Here is a 21,229-nt window from a genome sequence, read left to right on the forward strand (position 1 = left end):
GTGGCAAGCATCCCCTGGCTGCAGCACGTTTAACAAACAGCAGTACCGTACCGCATTCCAGTGCTGACTTGTTCTCTTCACTTCTTGTGGCTGCGATTCACACAAGAGTTTCTACGAAACCATGTTAAGGTGCCAAAAGCTGTCAGCGGTTTTGCAGCCTAAGGCCTTGCGTGTGTGGCAGACAACCCAACACCTCCTAGCTCTTTACAGTACAGCCTGCGTTTCTTGCTTACAAGCCTCCACATCCATTAGCAGAAATTTGGCAAGATCCGGTAACCTACTCAATTACCCTGTTGCTATGGCTCTGCAGAGTGGTGACTACAGACTTCCCTTTGATCAAGACACTACCGTTTCCTAACTACGATTATGATCGTAAAAGTATGATTGTTAAAGGAATCTTGGTATCAGAAGTTTCAGCTCCCTTCTCAGCCAACTCAGGAAACAAAATAGGGCCAAACCCAGAAGGGATGAAAAAGTTTCAGCAAAATTCCACAGTAAAAGTTATTCTTTCTTACAGATTCACTGCATAAATCCTCATATAAATAAAACTCCCAGCTCACTTTGCCAGCAGCAGGAAGAGGACAGAGAGAGAAGATGGGATCAGGTGGCAACAAATGATAGCCAGAGAAATGTTATTGATTTGGGAAGAGCTACCTTTTATTAAGGGAATGGAATCCATCCAGATCCTTATGACTACTTCGTTTAACTGCCATCAGAAACAAATCCTAAATTAATACAGAGGAATAACTACTGAGAACCACAAGCATTTACATCAGCTCGTCTCTGTTATGTTATATGGAAACAGACCAGGAGCATTCCACAGTGCTGCCTGTTGCCGTGCCGTAGTGGCAAGTACAGTAGCTCTGTAAACCACCATGGAGATTTGCCAGTGAAAGGCCAGTTGAGCCCTAAGGTCTTGATTTGAACACTTAATACAGAGTTGTGAAGTGCAGACAACATTTTCCTGGTTTTGCCCAATACTCAGTAAAACCATTCCAGTTAAATGACACCATAATAGGACATAAAACTGGGGGGAAAATGGTAGATGTTTCCTCTGTTCATTCCATGCTATGTTGGTTTCTCTTCCTCCTTCCTGTCTTTATATTTCCTTCAAATGGGTCAAGCCACTCAAAGAGATGTAACCAATCAAAATTAGACAAGACCATTTCACAGGAAACATAATAATTCTGAATTAAAAACTAAAAGCATTTTCCTCTTCTGCTTACAGAAGGCCAAGTACTTGTGAGACAGTTTTGCTCTTCCCCATGCCAGATAAGTTAAGCAGAAACATCAATCTACTAAAAATCCAGTTTTCAAAATGCAAGCGGTGTTCTTCATTCACATCAACACACATCTTCCTCCCACAAACACAGGTTACTCAGCTTCAGCTTTAGGATATCTCGGCTGGCCCAGTGAAATTTCATCTGTTATTGAGCAGATCAACATCTGCATCTAGCCTGCACGCTTCCCCCATCCACCAGCCCAGTACCCGCTTTGCTCTCCTGTCCTCCCCCTCCCCCGAATACCTTCCCCTTTCTGCAGAGCACTGGAAAGAGAGGAAAATGCTGTTTTCTCCTCCCACCAGCTTTCAAAGTTCACCTTGAGCAGCTCACCACTGCTTACACAACATACCACAGTAACCGGGCTGTTGGCTGGTTGTAATTACCAATGGTTACGTTAGCCAAAACAGGCCTGCTTCAGTGGCATCTCCCTCATCCACACGTATTTAGTAAGTCTTTCCTTTGCATGCACGTTGAATATAGCACAGATGTTCCCTCATACATACATCTTATGTCTCAACTTGCATGTATTTCTAACGTACAGAAAAATCCATCATGAGGCAATCCTAATATCTTTTCAAAGCTGCTTTTAAAATTACTGTTGAAACAGCCAATTCTGTAATTCCTTTCCATCCTCAAGTGTTTGCAGAGATCTGCAGCAGTAGTTTCATCCTTATTCATATAGAGATAGCTGCTCTTGCTAATCAGGCAAGTCCATACTGACAAAGTGCAGAAAGGAACAGAGACCTGACTGCACTTCAGAGAGAAGGGGGATTAAGGTTGCGTGTGAAACTGAAGTGCAACAGCTGACCTGCCCACAACTCTGCAGTGAAAGGGAAACATGAAAATAGGGGACCTTCCCATTACGTATCACTTGCTTTTTCTATATAACTGTCCAGGCACATACATAACGTACATACAAAAAGGAGAACATATACAAATCCTAACAGTAGCGAATGTAACCAACAAGCTTACACTACATTTGTTCTGGAAGGATTTCTTACTTACTCTTTGTAAAGGCAGCCATGAAACATAACTTGGAATGGAAGAAAGATGAGAAAATAGGTCTTCACATCACTTCATGTGTTTCCTATAAGCCTGTCAGCTAAAGATCAAAAAAGAACCCCATGCAACTGCCTTTCACACCCAGAGCCTGGCAGCAAAGCTGAGGAGGAGGGGAGAAGGGAAGAGAAGAGATTCAGCTAGAGAAGAAGAGGTTGATAACTGAGACAAGGGTCCCGGCCACCTTCTCCAACTAACAGAGACCAATCCTAAAGACCAGAAGAGCAGCTTTCCATGTTCACACTAAGCAAACATGTTTTTCAACCAAGTAATTTGAGGGGCTGTAGAAACTGAAGAATCCACCTGCCACCGGTGCCCATCTCATGGTGGATCCTCCTACTGCAGCCTAAGCTCCCAAGGGCCATTCTTGCATTGCTAGTGCCCACGTGGCACTGCTGCTTGGTCACACCAGCAAATCCACAACCAGCACAGCTCAACCTGAAACGACTCTTCAGGAGGAGACATTAATTTGAGCACTGTACCGGTGCTCATTTCCATAGGGCTTACAAGAACTTCCTTTTTTTTTTTTTTTTTTTTTAATTTAATTACTCCTTTTGTCAAACCTTATTGAAGCTGACCAACAAGCTTAAACATCTTTTGTGAGTGACAGCAGTGACACAGACAACATGGCAACTCCTATGAGCTTGGCTTCCCTAAAACTTCAGGCTAAGAAAAGCCTATGAAGTGTTTTATACAACATCCCCGCAGATCCAGCTGGCCCTGCAGCTCTGTGTGCTTCACATGGGATGCACAGAAAGAGCCCGTATTGTGCTCCTGATGGAGAAGTAAGAGACAGTGAATGTGTCTGGTTTTCACAGGTCATGGAGTCTGCTGGAAAAGCCCAAGGACAATGCACGCAGGTAAGAGAGCAAACTTTGGCATTTCTGTTAAGTGCCATTCAAATCAGATGCTTCTCCTTTTTTTTTCCCCTCCTTTGGATTCTGACCATTCAGAAAAGGCCAAAGGGAGAAATTAGCTTTCTTCAATGAATTCTTGAAAACAGACTAGAAGCAACTTCCCTCCTTTTCCCACAAGACCTAATTGCCTGCCAGTTCATTGGCGTTAACTCAGCACCAAACACAATTATTTTAAAGCAGGGAGTGGAAAAGGTCTAAGACCCAAGTGATGAGTCAAAGAACAAAGACTATATGCATGTACTAGGAAAGGATTGCAAGGAGGAGACTTTGAAGCGTGTGGATTTGGCAGAAGATTCCACCACTTTCGTTAGATCCAGAATTTGCATCTTCATTAATGGCACTAAATATTCATAAATTTTACATAGCCATATACTAATAAATATTATATTGGTATCCCTTTTAAAGGAAAAGAAGAATAAAAAAAGCAGCAAACTTTGCAACTGCCTCTACAACATAATGTTTAGACCTTGTAATTTTAAGTAAGCCTTACCAAACTTCTGTATTCACCAAAAGTATGCAGGGGAGTACATTCATGTTTAGCTTTTTTTTTTTTCCCCTCTTCTCCTAATAGCAATTTAGAATTTGTTACTGTAAATACTGATTAGTGCCAGGCACATAATGTAACATTACTGAAAACTATGCTAAAAAAATAATAATCAAATTTAAACAGCACTACAGCAAAGACAAAATGTACAAACCCCTAACTTTAACGTTTACTTTGCCTCCAATCAGATCAGAGGCTCTCAATGCTGTGACTTAACCGCACTTTCACAGTCACATTCCCATCGAACATTAAAACGTTTACCTAAAAGCTGCAGTATAGATTTTTTTCCCTTGCCGCAAGGAAGGAAAGTTGTAAACTTTGACTTAAAAGTTTTATGAATCTACAATGTTTCCACTCTGTTTAAACGAGCTGCAGACCTCCACAGGCCATTACAATTCACGCATTCCAGCTCCGCTCCGCAGGGACGCTTGCCATTTTCCATTACATAAGCGGAGGCTGGAGAGCCCCGTCAAGCGCTGCCATCCCCGCGCCCGCCCTCCCATTCCCGTCCCCTCTCATCAGCCACGGGGAGCCCTTCCACCGGATTCAAGGTTTCATGGTTTGGGAAAGCTAGGGGTGTTTTTATTACGGCGGCGTTCAGAAAGTGGCCCCGTTATGCCAGGTGTTTTACAAGCACAGTAGCAAGGGAAGTTCTTTGCCCTGGAGGGTTTCTGCCTTTGGTAAGACAAGGTTAATAGGCAGGTTAAGCAAACAAGGATTGGAGGGGGCGAGAACGGGGTCAAGCCCCGTCTCCCACCCAAGTGGCATATAGAAAAGTCAGAGTTACGATAAGTAAAGAGAGCGTATTGGACGCTCACGCTTGCCCTTTCTGCCTTTAAAGAAAAACAAAACAAAACAAACACAAAAAACCCTCATTGTAATTGCAGTCAATTAAGTTTCACAAGCGTGCAGAGGTATCCAAAACAAAAGCAAACTTAACAAGTTATTCTTGGGTTTGAGAAATGTTATGAGAGCTCCACACTAGTGAAACTTTGCTCTCTCTCAAAAGACAGCAAGTGGATACACATATGAAAGTAATAAACCCTACTCCCATTCTTCAAGTGCTTAAAACAATCATGGCACTAAATGAACATTCAAAACTGCGTTTTAAGTACAAAGGGTGGGAGGATATTCGCAGAGGACCGGCTGTAGCCAAGGGTACTAGTTTTCCTACGCTCTCATTAAAAATTGATGGAGAGGGAGACTTTTCAACAGGACAATTCAGAGCTAAGCTCCTCTCTCACTCTCGTCTTCTCCCCACCGACACTGCCCGTACTCCATGGGTTATGGGACCACTTGGGGAATACTGCACTCCCTCTGCAAGACTTTTACTTCCTTCTTTAGAGACTTGCTTCTAATGGCATCAACCAGTCAGAGTATCAGGAGAGCTAGCATCATTGTGCAACTATCCTTCCTTTTCTAAACACTGGCAGGATATTTAACAGCTTATTCTCACTATAATCATTTCAACTTGCAGATAACTCGATTATTTTAATCGATGACCACCATTTGAAGGTGTGCTCTTCTAATCGATGCATTCTGCAAAGACTGACTTACACGGAACGCTCAGGACTTCAGTCGACCACAACCAAAAGTCATTAAGCTCCAAATCCCAACGTTAAAAGGTGTTAGGGTGTCAGACAGGAATTTAACAGCACGAACCACAGCTACCACATGCCATCTTTCAGTCCATACTGGGTACCCTGCTGCTTGGTGCATGGGACTGCAGAAGCAGGGAAGAAAGCTCAGTCTTGCAGCCCTGGTCACTTCAGGAGACAGAAATGAGCAGCTCTACCTATAAAAGAGTATTCTTAAGATCTCCTGCTCCTCTGCCACAAGGCACGGTTCTGCTGGTGACAAAGCCGGGGGAGAGCGCTGGGCTTTTTTGCCATCCAGCTTTGCTTTAGGCAAGTAGAGACAACACAATGGTAAATGTACCCTAGAGATAGTGGCATTTTTATACTAGGATTCCTTTAAATGGCCTTCCAATTTCAAATATTTTTAAGAAAAATGCCAGCATAAACAAGACTGTAGAAGAGTTCCTGACGTGTTTCCTTCTCCTTGCATCCTCCATGCAACTCTTGGATTTTGTACACACACTTTGTTAGGTGAGGTACAGGTCAGGAGGAAACAATGATTTGGGAAGTTTCAGCAAAAACATACCTTTTGCAACAGTCCCTGGATAATCACTCACTATTTTGTTTCCAGGACCTTTGTCCGATCTCACTGAACTCATTCCGTTTGCTGCTTCTTTACATACTCACTCAGCTTATGACTTCACTCACTGTCCACTCCATATGTCATCTGCATTCATCACTGAATAGAAAATCAGTAATTTATGTCTTTCTGCTTATCACAGTAGCTTTGTGCTCTGTAGAAGCTTATCAGAGGGCTCATGAAAGCAAAATCCATTAAATCACATTACTGCTGACATTTTTCATAGGTACAAGGGCAGCAGAGATTAGTAGGCAATTCACCACTTGGGCCTCAATTACCTGTCAACACCACTTTTTTTACACGTCCAACCATAGTCCAACCATGGTTTTGGGAGGGAGGGAGGCATACAGCTCCCTGGCTCGGTGCTCAGTGGTTCTGCAAGTCAGATGTAGGCTTCAGGCTGCGCACTTAGAAAATCTGTAATTCTCTACTAGTAATTCTCCGAATTACACAAATAACGTGTAGTACGTAGCACGTAGAAGTTTATGGACCCCTTTTCAAGACAGCTGTCATCTGACTGAAAGATGGCAGCTTCATCTCCAACTGTGAAGCAGGTTTTCTACAGACAAAATTTAAGTATACACAACCCTGATTACATCTAGAGATCAGGTGGATGCTATTTAATGAAAGGCATGGCTCCAGTGGAATACAGTCATGTACAAATCTACACCTCAGCATATAGGCGGGGGGGGCAAAACTGTACAGGCAATTCTAGAAGCTCACAAAAGGCTTCCAGTATATTTAACTCCCCTTCTGCCCATACACTTCATAATCTGATACATTATGTAAGTTTTCCATATTGGTTGTTCTCAGTAGCATTGAATACTGCAGTACATCGAGTCTAAGTGGCAATTCGGTGACTGACAGAAAAATATGTCCTTCATAGTTTGCTGGCAAAATACACTCTTGTCTTCCAGCACAAAAAAAAAAAAATTCTTAGAGAGTTCAGTGAAACTGTTTATATGATCCTGCATTACAGTACTGCAAAGTTTAGCTAGTCCTTCTTGGACATTTACCATTGCTCCACATCCACCCAAGTACAAGAATTCTTGCTTTTGGTTTCAGTTCAGAGCTGTACAGTGTTTCTGTGTTAGGCTATTACAACTTTTAATTTCAGGTTGGAAATACAGAACAGTAGGCATTTCTGTTTTTTCAGAAATGCTTCTGTTTGGCATGAGTTTTTGTACAAAAAATAAAAATAAAACACCACCACAAAATAAAAAGCTGTGCTTCATCTTCATCACAGGCAACGTTTGAAAGTATCACAAAGACATCGGTGCTTGCACGAGTAGCAGTAAGCCAGATTAAGAGAAGTAGGGAAGAGCAAGTAAAACAGGAATTATTTCCATTGGCATAGTGGAATAGAATTTAAGCAAGGTTCTTGGCGTTTACTGCCTTAATAATGCTAATTCATCAAGCCAGAATCAGTAGTCTCTCTTAACTGTTTCTACAGAGCAAGCAGAAACATCATAAAAATACTGTAACTAGGAAAAGGACTCCATAAAAGTAAATCCAGTTCTCAAAATATGGGAAGAGAAGGAATCAAGTCACATCCCTGTGTTTAAATCTTACTGAACTCTGCAGAGTAGATGCAATGATGGGAGTGGGGTTAAGCCTTCAGTACCCGCATTTCAGTATTTTGGGCACTGTTAAAAATTAAGAACCGAAACAAATATTTAAATTCCTGAGAACATTCCCCACCAGATTATAAATATTTTTATGAGGTTAGATCAAGAGCTTAAACTAATTGGTAAGGGTTCCTCTGAGGTCTTTACATTAGTTACTTCAATGAAAAACAACCTCCAGGGTAGAGCATACCTTTATGCACAATCTAAATAAAAAAACACCTCACTGAGTGCTCAGTAATGGGGGGAGGCAGGAAGAACAGATGCAGGAATTTCAGATATTTGTTAATTGCTCCTTATTCTATCCCAACAAAAAATATTTTCCTACCCCAAAATGTTTATTTAAGGTCACTATTTTAAATAAACCAGATTAAGTGGCATAGGGAAAACTCAAGTCCAAAGGTTCTTCTTTTTACACAGTGCACTGACCCCTACTCTCATTATGGGCCATAAATGTTTATGAGAGTTCGTCATCAGCTTGCTGAGACAACACATTTTATCTAGTTTCCTAGAGCCATGTATCAATAACCTCCAAGGAACTTTCTAAAAGACTGAATCTAGCACCTTCTCCTTCACCCCACATCCCAAAAGGTTTCTTGAGTGTGTGTGTTTTTAAGTAGCTAGCTTTTTAATAGATGTAAGAAAACAACGGGACTGTGAAAGGTATTTTCTTTTTTAAGGATTAAAATCAGACCAAACGCATTATAAGAGGAGGAAACACTAGAGAGCTGAAGGAGTAGCGTTGATGTTAATTACTTTACTACCGATTATTCTTAGTGGGGTATATTTCCTGAAATAAGCACTTACCTGCAATAGATCAGTAGTAAACACTTTCCTTACATTTTCCCTTTTGTTCTTATACTCCTCTACTACTGGTTTTAAAGCCATCAGTTGTTTCTGCATTCATAAATATCCTCATCATTAGCTATTTAACCAAAAACAAGATGAAATTCTCAAATCTAATCCTTGCTAAGAGAAATGCATTTGACATGCTAAAATAAAAACCCTGCTTTCTATAAGGAGGGTTTTAACACATGAGATTCCCTATCTCTCCAGCACCCAAACTCATCCCTACCAGCTGCATGTGGCTAAGTTCACCTCAGCTAGCTAATGTGCACTAGTATCTTGCATTTGGTTTAAGTTGCATTTTCAGCTTGAACAGACAACCACCACATGCTAGAAATAAAAAAAACCAAAACAAAGCAATTTCTCATAGTGACATTAAGATACACACAACTGTTGTTTGCCCACACTATGCACTAAGGAGCTGGGGAACATTCCCTTCCTGGTACTGTCCATTCCTACAGGAGCCACAGGCAAGTCTGAGGATGGAGACACTCTGACCACCTCCTTCATGGGGTCCAGCAGAGGAAAAAGAAGATCAAAGCCATGTCTCACAGAACTAATCTATAGAAGGACAGTAGAAGGAAGGGAAGTTTTGTGATACTCTCCTTTGTTTGACCTTATTAAGGATCCCCCCCTCAACTCCTCCCTGCCATGAGGTCTAATTCTTAGTCATTAGATAGCTGTGTCTCTTTCCACCATGGAAATTAAGTTGTGAACCATCTGTATTGCTGCATGGAGCTGTAATACACTTCTGGTTATTAAAAAAAAATAATCTCAGGACAGATGAGCAGAGCTGGGTATTTCAAACAATAAAAGGATTTCTTAAGAGGCATGAACTGCTTCTAGGCTGGCCTATTTTTTAAAAAACAGTTTTAAATTTAAGGCAATATTAACTACGTATTTCAGTGCTCTTACATTAAGCATTTACTGTGCCTAGACACCACACATTTACTTGGTGGCTCACATGGAAAAAGAGTTACTTAATCTAATATTGTAGTCCACAACCCACAGGTATAATTCTTACCAAGAGAACAAAGAAAACTGAAGCACCAAACATAGCCAAAGCAAAACCTTACTTAGTTTTCTGTAAGTACAGCTCACATGAGCACCAAATGCACCTGTCCAAGCGCAGAAATTATTCATCGTCTCTGTACTCACTTTCAAAATAGTTTGGGAAAAGTTCTCTCTCAGTAACACAAGCACTTCCCTATCACTTTCATTTGAAGTCACTACAAACCTCAGTGAAACCTTCTTGCTAAGAGGAAGCATCTCTCTGGAGTTCTTTCCCTTTTCCTCATCATTATTCAGTCTCTGACTGTAGTTTTTAACTTTTCAGAGACTATATATACACTTCATTAGATCACTGATCGAGTCACTGCAACAGATTTCCTACTTGTATTTGTCATCCCCTCTTCTTTCATCCCTGGATGCCCCTCCTTGTTCCTTCTTGTGAACACTGGGTCTACTGTTCCATCACAGAAATAACACCACAAGCACACGTTACCACCACCAACAAATCCTCTATTGTAAGGACTTGAATTTCTATGGATGCTTTGACCTAGGATTTAAAAAAAAAAAAAAAAGGAGGTGGGGATGAGGGAGAAGACCTAAGTAAGAGTACTACCACTTAAGGAGCTGAAGTTTAAAAAGTCATACAAAATAATCTCCATAACTCTGGGAGGTCGTTTCTCTTGTTCTTATTGCAGTAATTACCAATTCAGCAAGGAAGAAATTTTCCTCCTAGCATGTACAATACTTACAAGACTGGGGAAGCACATTTCTTTTATTATTTTTGACCCTAAAATAGCAGACATATGCATCTAAAAAACCCTGTATTCATCAATTTCCATTTACACAGCACTAATGGTGTAATATATCCCCTGTAAGATGCAATTTCTAAGCATTATATGTATTATGAGTGTCTCTATATGCATAAAGAACTACAGAAAAAGCTATGCTATAACTGAAGTTTATACCATCACTGTTGCAAAATTGTGTTCACGTCAGCTATAACGATAGCATTTCCTTTCTTCTCCTTATTCAAGTATTTTGGGTTTTTTTGGTACATCATACCTGAAAGCAGATACACAGAGCTGAAATTCTTCTCCAGTTTGCCCAGGAGTACAGTAAGAAAGCAGTCAGATGAGAGAGAGGTCACATCTTTAGAGCTTTGGTCATACACCACCACTTCCTGCTTGCAATCAATTTCAATCTGAAACACAAGCAATTCAGAGTAAGATAGAAAGGAGGAAGATGATTAAAAGCATCACATTATCACCTGCATCAGGGTTCCCACATATCTGCCATGCAGCGGTTCAGATATGTAGATTTCTTACATAGCTGTGTGCAAAACAGTTTTTATTTTAAACTTAATATGCCTGATCAGATTTAAATCCTTTGAGAGCTTGTAAATTGATTATTTGCTCCAAGTTGAAGCATATTCTGTAAATTTCTACCACTGGGTAATTGTATATCACTTGTAAAATGCTTTACCTTCATCTAGGTTGGTTGGTTTGTTTAAAAACTAAGGTTTTTAAAAGAAGGCCCTACCTCAGTTTCTGCTTCTAGGTTTTTTGTGTATACACAGTAAAGAGACCTTAAACTGCCTAAAACCACACACATTTTAGCCATCTATACAACTTTATGTATAAAATATGCTTTAGATAGTAATAATAATAGGCTTCAGTTTTTAACATGTGGAAGCAAGAATGTAATAGATTACTTTTGTAACCAAAACATTTGAAACAAATACCAATGGATTCAAAAACAAAATGCACAGAGATACACATTAAGTTTAAACAGCTTAGCTATTTTCTTTTCACTAGTAACACTATTTAAAAACAACCAAAAAAAAAACAACCCCCCCCCCCAAAAAAACAAAAATACCCCCAAAACAACAACAACAAACAAAACAACAACACCAAAAAAACCACCAAAACCCCATCAAACTACTCATACAAAAAGTATTTTAAACAGCAAGTAGGAGCCAGGATTGACAGAGCTACACTTTCTTTGCAAACTGTACGACCACTTGCTAAGCAATCCCCGCCACCACAGACCCCAAAGAATTCTTCAAAGTTTAGAATGAGAATGTTTCCTGCCTTAATTACACACATTTAAGGGACTGTGCTTCGCAAGACATACAAGAACCCTGAGAGCATTCTTTCCAAGTAATTTCTAAATCCCTCCCCATTACTCTGTCACTTAGGAGAGAGCAGGCTACAAAGAATCCCAAAGATAAACTCAGTAGTAACCAACAGCCTCTTAAATCAGGTAAGAGCTCAGCAAAACTCAGTCCCCCAATTTTGTTTTTTTAAAACAAAATACCTAACGGAAAATTACTACAAGTTGCTTTCCAGGCATTCTTTTAAACATATACAAGGAATAACAGCAAAATGACCCCTACCTTGTGTTTTGCTGAATGCTGAATGAGCTCTGTAATCAAAACTTTGTCCTGCTGCAGCCTCCGCTTCATAAGCTTGGAGCAGTTGATGTTGATGGCATCCAAGATGTGGGACGTATTGTATTCCACAAAGGGGCGGCTATCAATCAGCAGCAATTTTTCTGTACCGCTCTCCAGCAAAGCCACCAACTTCTCGGCGACAATGAGTTGAGTCCTGATCATCTCATCGGCCATGACAACAATAAGGCCTCTTTCACCACCTCCCTCTCTAATTTGCTGCGATGATGTAATGGCTGTGTACTCAAAGGCTTAGCCACACCATTGTACTAGAAGTGTATGAGGTCATGCTGGTAGTGACTGGCAAAAGAAAAGTTAAACCCATTTTCAGAAAGAGCTCTTCAACTGAATGTCTCCTCCTGCTTCCAGTTGATGTGCCGTTACAAAGGGTTCATTCCACAAAGCAGCCCCTCACATCTGATTCATCGGGAGATGACTATGGAGTAGCCATTTCACAATTCAAACAAAAGATGCTTTCTGGCTGCTGCTGCATTACATCATTCTTTACCTTTGCTCCCACCCATCAGCTTTACACCGGACTAAGAGCCTGTAAGAAGGGGAAGATAAAAAAAAAACCACAAACCAGATGAGGCCATGAAAGTTTGCAGAACAAAACATTCAGCTCTGAGGCTAACTGCACACTGGTCTGTACCGTATAATGAATACACTCCTGAGAAGTTCCCCTCTCTGTTCCATATGCCAAACACCTAGAGAGAGTATTTGCAACTACAGTCTCTGAATCTATTCCAACGATCTTGCCTGGACAATTACCTCGCATTTCAGGCAACGTACACTGTCTTAATTGCACACTTTTGTTGCCACTAGCTCTGCCTCTTCACAAGACTTTGTTAAAATATAATTAAGAGATACTGCCCTAAATCATGGTATTCCTTTCAACAGCAAAACTAATTAGATGCGTTTCAGCACTTCACCACTTAGTAAGAAGTTGTAAAATTAGTTAAGATATATTTTTAAAGTTTAATGCTTTGGAAAGTATTTCACAAACCAGCACTGCAAGTTGGGCAACTGAAACTGCACAAAAAAAATGGACAAAACTTACATCCACCTCTCTCCTTTAAGAACATGGTTGAAGAGAAACCAGAAGAACAAGATGCTACGTCAGGACAGAAGCATTTTATTTGAATTAATCACCAGACACGGAACAGAGGCTTCATGAATACACTACTGAAAGGTAAAGCAGCGTGCACTGTCTCTGGCCCTTCTGGAGCAGGTGGGACAGTAACACAAGGTGCATTACACTTTCAACACATGCTAAATAATATCTGAAGCAAACTATACTTTTGTAAAATTAGATCCTGACAGCATCTGACCCACATCAGCCTAAGCAGCAGCAGCAGCAGAGCAGTAAATAAACCACCTGACATGTTTCACCACCTATTTGTGTTACTGCCTCACAGTTGTCCTCAGGCTTTTCAGAGTCTCCCAAAATACACTTTTGATGGAACAAGTCCCTCCAGGAACACTCCTCAGAAAGGAGCCACCGTGGCGCTTTGTCCATAAGGGATTTAGCTGCACTTTAGTGCATATAGTGCTGCAGCTATAGATCCAACAGAAAACACGAGTCAACTTGCTTTGCTCCCACAGTTCAAAACTTGGTCTTTTAGTGCAATCATGGATGTTTACAGAGACAGCCGTCTACATAAGGCTGCAAACACCAACTCCGGAGGAAACACAAGTCACACGTTCAGCTGCCTTGGTAATCAACTCCAGCAAGAGGAGACAGCTGAGGGTGGTGACTTCTTCAACCCAGGTGGTGGAGATCACAGGTTAGAGCCATATGTGAAAGGACAAGCCTGACAGAGTTCCTCACCTCGCTAGTATGGCAGACTGTTTGGAAATGAGCAATCTGGGCTCAAATCGGTGCAGGGTAAAGCCGGCTCAGCAAGAAGCCACATTTCTCCAGTTTGCGTGTCTCACAACATCGCATTCCCTTTTCCTGTTTGGACTGTGATTTTAGGTCACAAAACTATGCAACACTTCTTGCACAAGGCAAAGCGTGCCTTTAAGTGAGTCTTATGTCAGTTCTAGCCCATGCCATCCAACCTGTGACCCAAGCAGCGTTTCTACCTCTGCTTTCTGCTGGCTGGGACAAAGCAAAGTAACACAACTGTCACAAAACTGAAGTGGCCAGATGAAGAAAATAAAAATCCAATTGACTGACACTCTCAAGGCAGTGAAACATTTGTAAACAGAAGCAAGTTATGAGGATACGTTTTCCTGGATCCTTAGTGCACATACAGGTACATATGGGGATGAAGATCTTACATATTTTTTTAAAAAAAATTTACATCCTCAGTTTAACAGGTTCAGCCGGAAAACTTGCATCTTACTTATAAAATAATTTTACATGCTTCAGTTTGAAATGTTTGTTGTATATCTTAATTGCAAGAGAAGTCATGAATTCAAACTAATTTACAGATAGTTTATTAAAAGTCCTGTTACAGCAACTGGTCAATTGTGTTTAGCAATGGGAAATCCCAGGTCAGCAGATGTTTTAATTATTAGATATATTATACAAATCTAAATATACAAAATCTTAAATAAATTAAATTCTGGAAAAAGTACAAACTTTACTTTAACAACCCAAAGAAGATAATTGAAAGAAACTTATTTAGTGAGAGTTTCATGTAGCAACACAAGAAAAACACCAGGTTCACGTAGACAGCCATTAGGCTGACAAAATGTGATTTTCTATTTGCCCTGACTCTACTGCTATAGAGCCAGTGCTTTTAAGCATGTCCAGATAAATGGAAGCATATAGCAGTGAAACGCATATTGCTCTAAACTACAAAAATTATTGGAAAAATTACTATACCAAGCCTTAATTAAACCTATTAAAAAAAACCCTATCTTTGCAACCTGGTTGGCAGGTGTGCTTCCCCTCAAAGAGCAGTCATTATATACTGGCCTCAGGCTCTCTGTAGACAGGCTGGAAGGTATCAAAAGACTCTGCCATTATGCAAGGGGGGAAAAAAGTGAACTTGATAGTTGTGTCCATTTTTTTTCAGAGAGGAAAAAAGTATTCTAAAAAAAAAGTAAATTTTTTTAATTTCTTTTAACATGTCCTGTCATGAGTTTTGATTCTCTTTTATTTGTATCAAAGGCTGCCAGATACCAAACCCACTGAACTCAATGAAAACTTTTCCACTGACTCTAGTGGGAATTGGCTCTAGCTCTTCTGTGAGCTAGACAGTTTGTTCGTGAACTAGACAGTTTGTTTTGATGGGTAAATTGCTGACTTAAAGTCCAAGTAATAACAGGAAAATAAAGCAGCTGAGAAACTACAGAACTCTAAAACGGAGTCTGTTAAAAGTACGTAATCTTTAATGTGCAACTTTCAGTTTGGGTATATTTCTTATCTTCTAAATGCTTACTGCGCACTGTCTCAGCCTTCACTCTTGTACGATAGAAGTTTAGGATCAGATAGAAGATAAGGGTCAGAAGACCCTTAAAAAAGAACTCAAACCAGTCATATATGGTGACTGGGTAAAAAGCATGTAAAGAACATAAGGCAAGTGGGCTACCAGTCAAGAATCCTTTTCAATAACACTACTACCTTAACATATAGCTATATGTTAAGTTTCTGAAAGCATTCTGCCCATGGCTTGAAAGTAATAAACTTAACATTAATGTCACCTCAAGTTATTATGATTGAAATCCTATTGTGACAGGAACAGCTCCATTGGGCAGGGGAGGAACAACATTTTTATCAATTACAGCCTTTTGTTTTGTTTTAATTCTCTCTGTTTCTGGTACTATCAGACTTTGGGACTCTTCCTCATGACCTATCTAAACAAGAGAAACTGGCAGACTCCTGCTTTAGGTAAACACTTTATCTCCTCCCCTTCCTGGTGACTGCTCTTACCATTCAGCTACTATGAGGTGTTGAAATACCCATTTCATTTCTAATCATAGTTTGTAAAAAGGCAAAATTTAATTTCTTGACTGTTCTCTTTCTGCTGTGCTACTTGTGACTTAGATCGCAATGGTATGTATTGACACCATGGTGTCTCATAAAATGATGCAATATAATGCTTTGCCCTAAATAGGCCACTGTGTTGCTGATCTTCAAGCTAGGAAACCATCTTAGTCACAGGATGTTCCACACTGAAATCAGGATTACGGAAAAGTGAGCCGTAATTGAGCTATGAGAACACTGCATGAAGTCAGTCACATACACACTGGTAATACTGCATGGCTTCTTCCTCCTTGTAGATGGACTGCAACATATGGCACTGCTTGTTGCTTCTTCTTTCAAAGAAGAAAATCGAACTTTTAGCTCACTGTAAAACTAAAAAGATCTGTTCCACACTTGCCCGGTATCTTTACAGTTTCTCCATATTGTTTAAGAGAACCAAAACAACAAAAACCCTACTATCTTCCATACAAACAACAGAGGATCTCCAATATGTACGTGTAATGCTGCCACAGAACTACAGGATCCATCTTTGCCTCAGGGATTCCTGTCCCCATCCCAAATGGCTCAGATGGAGCGAAGCAGGCAACCGCAGAACTGGAAACCTGGAACTTGTGAGTTTTATTCTTCAGTTAAAATAACTCACATTTTGTAGGCACCCCTAATTTTGACTCCAAGCAATTCCCTTGCACCATAGCAGGACACTTGTCTGAGTTCTCAGGCTTTTTCTTATATGATAGCAACTATTTTTAAAGAGGCAGATGCAGCAAGAATATATTTTAAAAACCTCTCAGAACGACACTCTAATTCTACCTCAGTTAAGGAACTGGTGGAGAGCTTCTAGAAGCCTTGCTACAATCTCTGAAAGACTTCTACCTCACGTAAGACAACAACCTTGAAGTTGAACCTTGGTGTCATAAACGCTCAGCAATTTTGTTCCCGATGTCACTAACACCTGCTTTGTCAGGTGCCTACAGCAATGCTCCCATGTACATTACTGCTGCATGGCAAAATGCCAACAAAATAACTTTACAGCATCTGAACATTAGAAGGTCCTGCAGGGCAGCTTTTGCAGCCTTGGCCTAAGACACCTGAGAGAGTTGATTTTTAAAACCACTTATTTTTCCACTTTCTAGAGGCAAACACAAGCACATATGAGGAAAAACACTATCTTTCCCTACAAATTCCCTTTCACGTTTCTCAGGATGGACACCAGCACAAAAAAGAAACCCAAAAGCTGAATCAAAACACAGAGGTAGGAGTTCCTAAACTGTAGGACACATGCCACTGCTGGCACATCAGCCATTTTCAAAGGAGTATTTGACTTCAGTGTTACTGAGCTGGGAGCTGCCAGCGGTTCAATAGCCAGTGCCAATACCATCAGCACCAGTCCCTACCAGCACAGCCACATGTGATACTCCACAAAAAAGCCTACACAAACCCCTGCATCAGAGAGGAACTCCTGATCCAGGGATCACAGGGTGAATTCCCACTCCTGCGAGATGTTTTTTCCACCCCAACATCTATGACAGCCACAGCATTCCCTCACCAGCCTCAGAAAGATGGAAATAAAAGTTGGTCTGGACAGATGCTCATAACCTATGCTACTAGAGACTGAGTGACAACCAAGGAGAGAGAGGGCCGATCCTTGCTCAAGTTGCTACTCATCAGTAGCAAGAAACACAAGGTGTCTACGGAGCACAAGGGAAATAAGATTTCCTAAGTGAAAGTGAGGAATGGCTATACTACTTCTGCATTCAGCAAGCAAGCCAATACATTCCAGAGATCTACAACTGTGTAATAAAGTGTAAACTCTGGGGAAAAAAATGTAACTGAGGTTACAAGAAGCCTATGTCTTGCCTGCCATTGTGCAGACCACACAGGAGTGAGATTACAAATGCTTGTGATTTAAGAGAAGAGCTCTGTTAACAAGGGCTCATGTTCTTCAGCTGAGGGGAATGAGGGTGTCTTTTGGCTTTTCAGATGACTCAAGCAAGTGTCATCATCTCATAAGCACATCATTTCCTCACATTGGTTGGGGAGTGGAAAATCAGACTTCCCCCCACCCTCCCCAGCACACTCCACTTTGGTGCAACAGTGGAGAGCAGCAAGGAAGTCACTCAAATAGAAACACATAGATATTTTTTTTTTTTTAAATGTCATTTATGTACCACATTCATAAAAGAGAAGCAGTTTTAAGAATTTCACCCTGCTTTCCTTTGCTTATGTGTATGATGAGAATGGCTGCTCTCTCCTCTCCTACTTTCAGCACATCTGTACTTTAGATCTATATATGCAGTCAGAACAGAATAGTGTTAATTTTCTCTTCCTTGTAGAAACAGCAGCCACGTGCATTTTAGATTACACACTGTACATTCATGAAAAATGCAAGTATAATCCTTCGGAAAAAAAAAATGGATGAAGCAGAATTTTCTGTTCAGTGCTCTATTGACCTTCATCCTACCTCACTAATTACTTACTCAGTTTTGATTACTAGTTCTAAAGAAAAGTCATCCCATTTCATTGTGCCCACCAATCTGAGAACTAAGGCATGGAGATACAGAGTCAAAAGGAAAATCAGCTTCCCATGAATAAGCTGCACAAACCACCTCCAGTTTAGCTTTTTAAGCTCACTCTATTTCTACACCTACTGCTCAGTGACATTTTTACCACCAGCATTCTAAGATACCTGGGCTAAGCAAGATGAATCGACCTTCCATTTAGATAATGGTAGGATACTGCTTTTTATACAAATAGTGGTATTTGAAATAATATAGTCCTTTCTACTACCAAAAAAGAAAAAAAAAAAAAAAACCAAACCACCACATTTGGTGACCTATTCAGCAATGCTCTCAAATATGTGCAATGTTCTTGCAAATATTATCCATGCACTATTACCAGCTCTGAGCAATGAGTCAGATTATCATCACTTGCATTTACCAAGAAGCCAACCTCTTTGACATTCGCTGTGAAATAATAAACGTTTGTTACGTGTTATAGCAGGGAAATCTAACTGATAGCATGTGAGCTCATGGGAAGTGTTAGAACATGCTGTTGACATGTTACATCACTCTATTCAACAGCTCAAAGACTTTATTTGGGGACTCCCTTCTCCACCCATACAAGCATGAAGCTCTTCCTATTTCAAAATACTTCTTCATTTTAGGTTCACAGCATATAGTTCTGTGACACCTAGAAGGAAAGCTTACCTAATCCACTCCAAACAAATGCTATGATACATAACATTTTTAGTTTCCTATTGCCTGGGACACCAGGCAACCAGGAAAAGTCAACAGATTTTTAAAAGATTACTCCCCCTGTATGATTTCCAAGTCAAAGCAACTGAAAATTCTGGTGTACTTTTATATGAATTTGTTATCGTTTCATGTCAAAAGCAATTACTCACCTACATTTAAGTCAAAATCTAAATGGGCTGAACAGGATGACAGAGTGGTCCACATACAACCGCCAGCAGAGGGAAATACCTAAACATAGGAAAATAAATTAAAAAAATTTCCTTATTACAAGTAAAAAAAAAAAACAAACAAAAAAACAAACAACACCCCCCCAAAACCAAACAGAAAATGGTTTTCACACTTTCAGTGTAGTCACTTGCTGTAAAACTCCCGCAAATGCATGAAAACCTAGGTGAGAAGAGATCTATGAATGCTAGCATTCATTTAAATGGAAAGGATCTGATATAGAAAAGTACGTTATACTGATTTTGTAAAAGAAAAGAAGAAAATCACAGCCAATGTCTCCACATCTTTAAAAAGAAAAAAAGTTAGATATTCTTAAAAGAACAACAACCAAAACAAAAAACCAACCAACAATAGCCTTCCAAACAATTCGACACATCTCCTTGCTAGAAAACTAATCTGTAACTAGCATTCACAGGTGATGCATTTGCATGAATTCAAGCAAATTCACAAACTCTTGTTCAGTATCTATTAATAGAGGAGATTGCCATAAGTCAGTCTGATTACAGCATGGACAAAGACTAATGAAACAGAACATCTCAGGTAATTAATCCCACCTTACCATGCACTAAAAAAAGCCAACACTGGAAACTGGTAACACTGGCGTCACCAATCATTACATATAGTCATACCCGTACAACCTCTATACAAAGCACCTGCTGTTCCTACATGAACAAATTAAATTATAACCTTTACATGAGGAAGTAAAAATAAACACATTAAGTGTCAATTCCAAACCGTTTCCTGGGCAGCTAAAAACAGGATTCAAATCATCGCTATCAAGAGATGACAGCTCCACTTAATCACTGTAACATAAACCATGACAATAAATTATTGCCAAGTACTGCCTTATTATGAAATCCAGGAGTGGCTCCAAACCACGTAGTAAATGATATGACAACCATGAAGAGCCACCGTAGCAGATGGCTGAGCACATTATGACAGTGGGTGAACAGATTCAAAAGCCCCGTCATCTCGTAAAGAAAGGAGCTACAAGAATCACCTCTCTGTCTTCAGGCAACTGCTCTAAAAGCCTTGCAAACGCCAACAGCAGAACATGGGGCTAGAGCCCTTCAGACAGATAATTAAAGAGTTTGCTACCCAGACCACGCTCTGCTCACTGGGACAGACATCTTGGCTGGGATCCACATGTTTGTCCCTAGGAGGTCCCAGACTGGAGATCCTCTCACTTGTCCATCTTTAGCACACCGGCGTACGTACGTGAGAGCAGCAGGGCAGAGAGGCGGACGAGAAGATCTGTTGAGGATTGTGCCAGGTCTGTTTCGCCCTCTGCCTGCTCCAGCAAGAGGCTCTGCAGATCTCTCTTACTCCTTCCCCCAGTCCAGCAGCACAAGCCCGGCAGAAGGCAACGGAGGACAAAGAAAAAGCTCATCCTACTCATCGTATTTGTCACTATCCCCTTTTCTAATCTCATTCCTGGAAATTAAAACTAACCTAGTGCTAAACACTGATTAGGCTCTTCCTACAAACAAGACCCTATGATCAGAGACCACCTTGTGACAGTCCAGGGAAACAAAGTACTGGGACAAAAAGCATCTCCCTTTTTGTTCCTTAGTGCTTCACGTGCAGTTTCTGAAGTCTCTCTGAAAACCGCCAGGTAGTCTTCACGTTCACTAGTACCTGCCATCTGTGCCTCTCCAAAGTCCTTACAAATAAACTAGCTACCACCTCAGGAAACTATATACTATTTTTCCCCACTTTATAAATAGAAGTAAATCAGGAGTTTAAAGCAGCCCCCAAGAGCCCTCATTTCACCATTGGGCACAATTAATTCTGCTGAATTAATTTCAACATAGTTTACTGGAAGGAGGTGTCACATTTTCAGAACAGGATCCACTCAT

At 40.4% G+C, this 21,229-nt stretch overlaps 1 protein-coding gene across 4 annotated transcripts in view; it reads right to left on the reverse strand.

Annotated features, from left to right (window-relative positions):
* The window catches only part of DUSP16 (dual specificity phosphatase 16), a 41,024-nt gene extending 21,685 nt beyond the window's left edge, over nucleotides 1-19,339 (reverse strand). The window contains exons 1-3 of one of the 4 annotated variants that reach the window (XM_075507947.1): nucleotides 19,299-19,339; nucleotides 11,898-12,251; nucleotides 10,565-10,703 (exon numbers count right to left, since the gene is read on the reverse strand). In XM_075507947.1, coding sequence (XP_075364062.1) covers nucleotides 10,565-10,703; nucleotides 11,898-12,128 — 370 coding nt within the window. In that variant the 5' untranslated portion in view covers nucleotides 12,129-12,251; nucleotides 19,299-19,339. Of the gene's footprint in view, nucleotides 1-10,564; nucleotides 10,704-11,897; nucleotides 12,499-19,294 lie in introns of all 4 variants that reach the window. The other 3 variants (XM_075507938.1, XM_075507918.1, XM_075507927.1) reach the window with 3 other exon arrangements.
* Between the last annotated feature and the right edge of the window lie 1,890 nt (nucleotides 19,340-21,229).

This window comes from Mycteria americana, chromosome 1 (genome assembly GCF_035582795.1).
Source record: "Mycteria americana isolate JAX WOST 10 ecotype Jacksonville Zoo and Gardens chromosome 1, USCA_MyAme_1.0, whole genome shotgun sequence".
Taxonomy (NCBI): Eukaryota; Metazoa; Chordata; class Aves; order Ciconiiformes; family Ciconiidae; genus Mycteria; species Mycteria americana.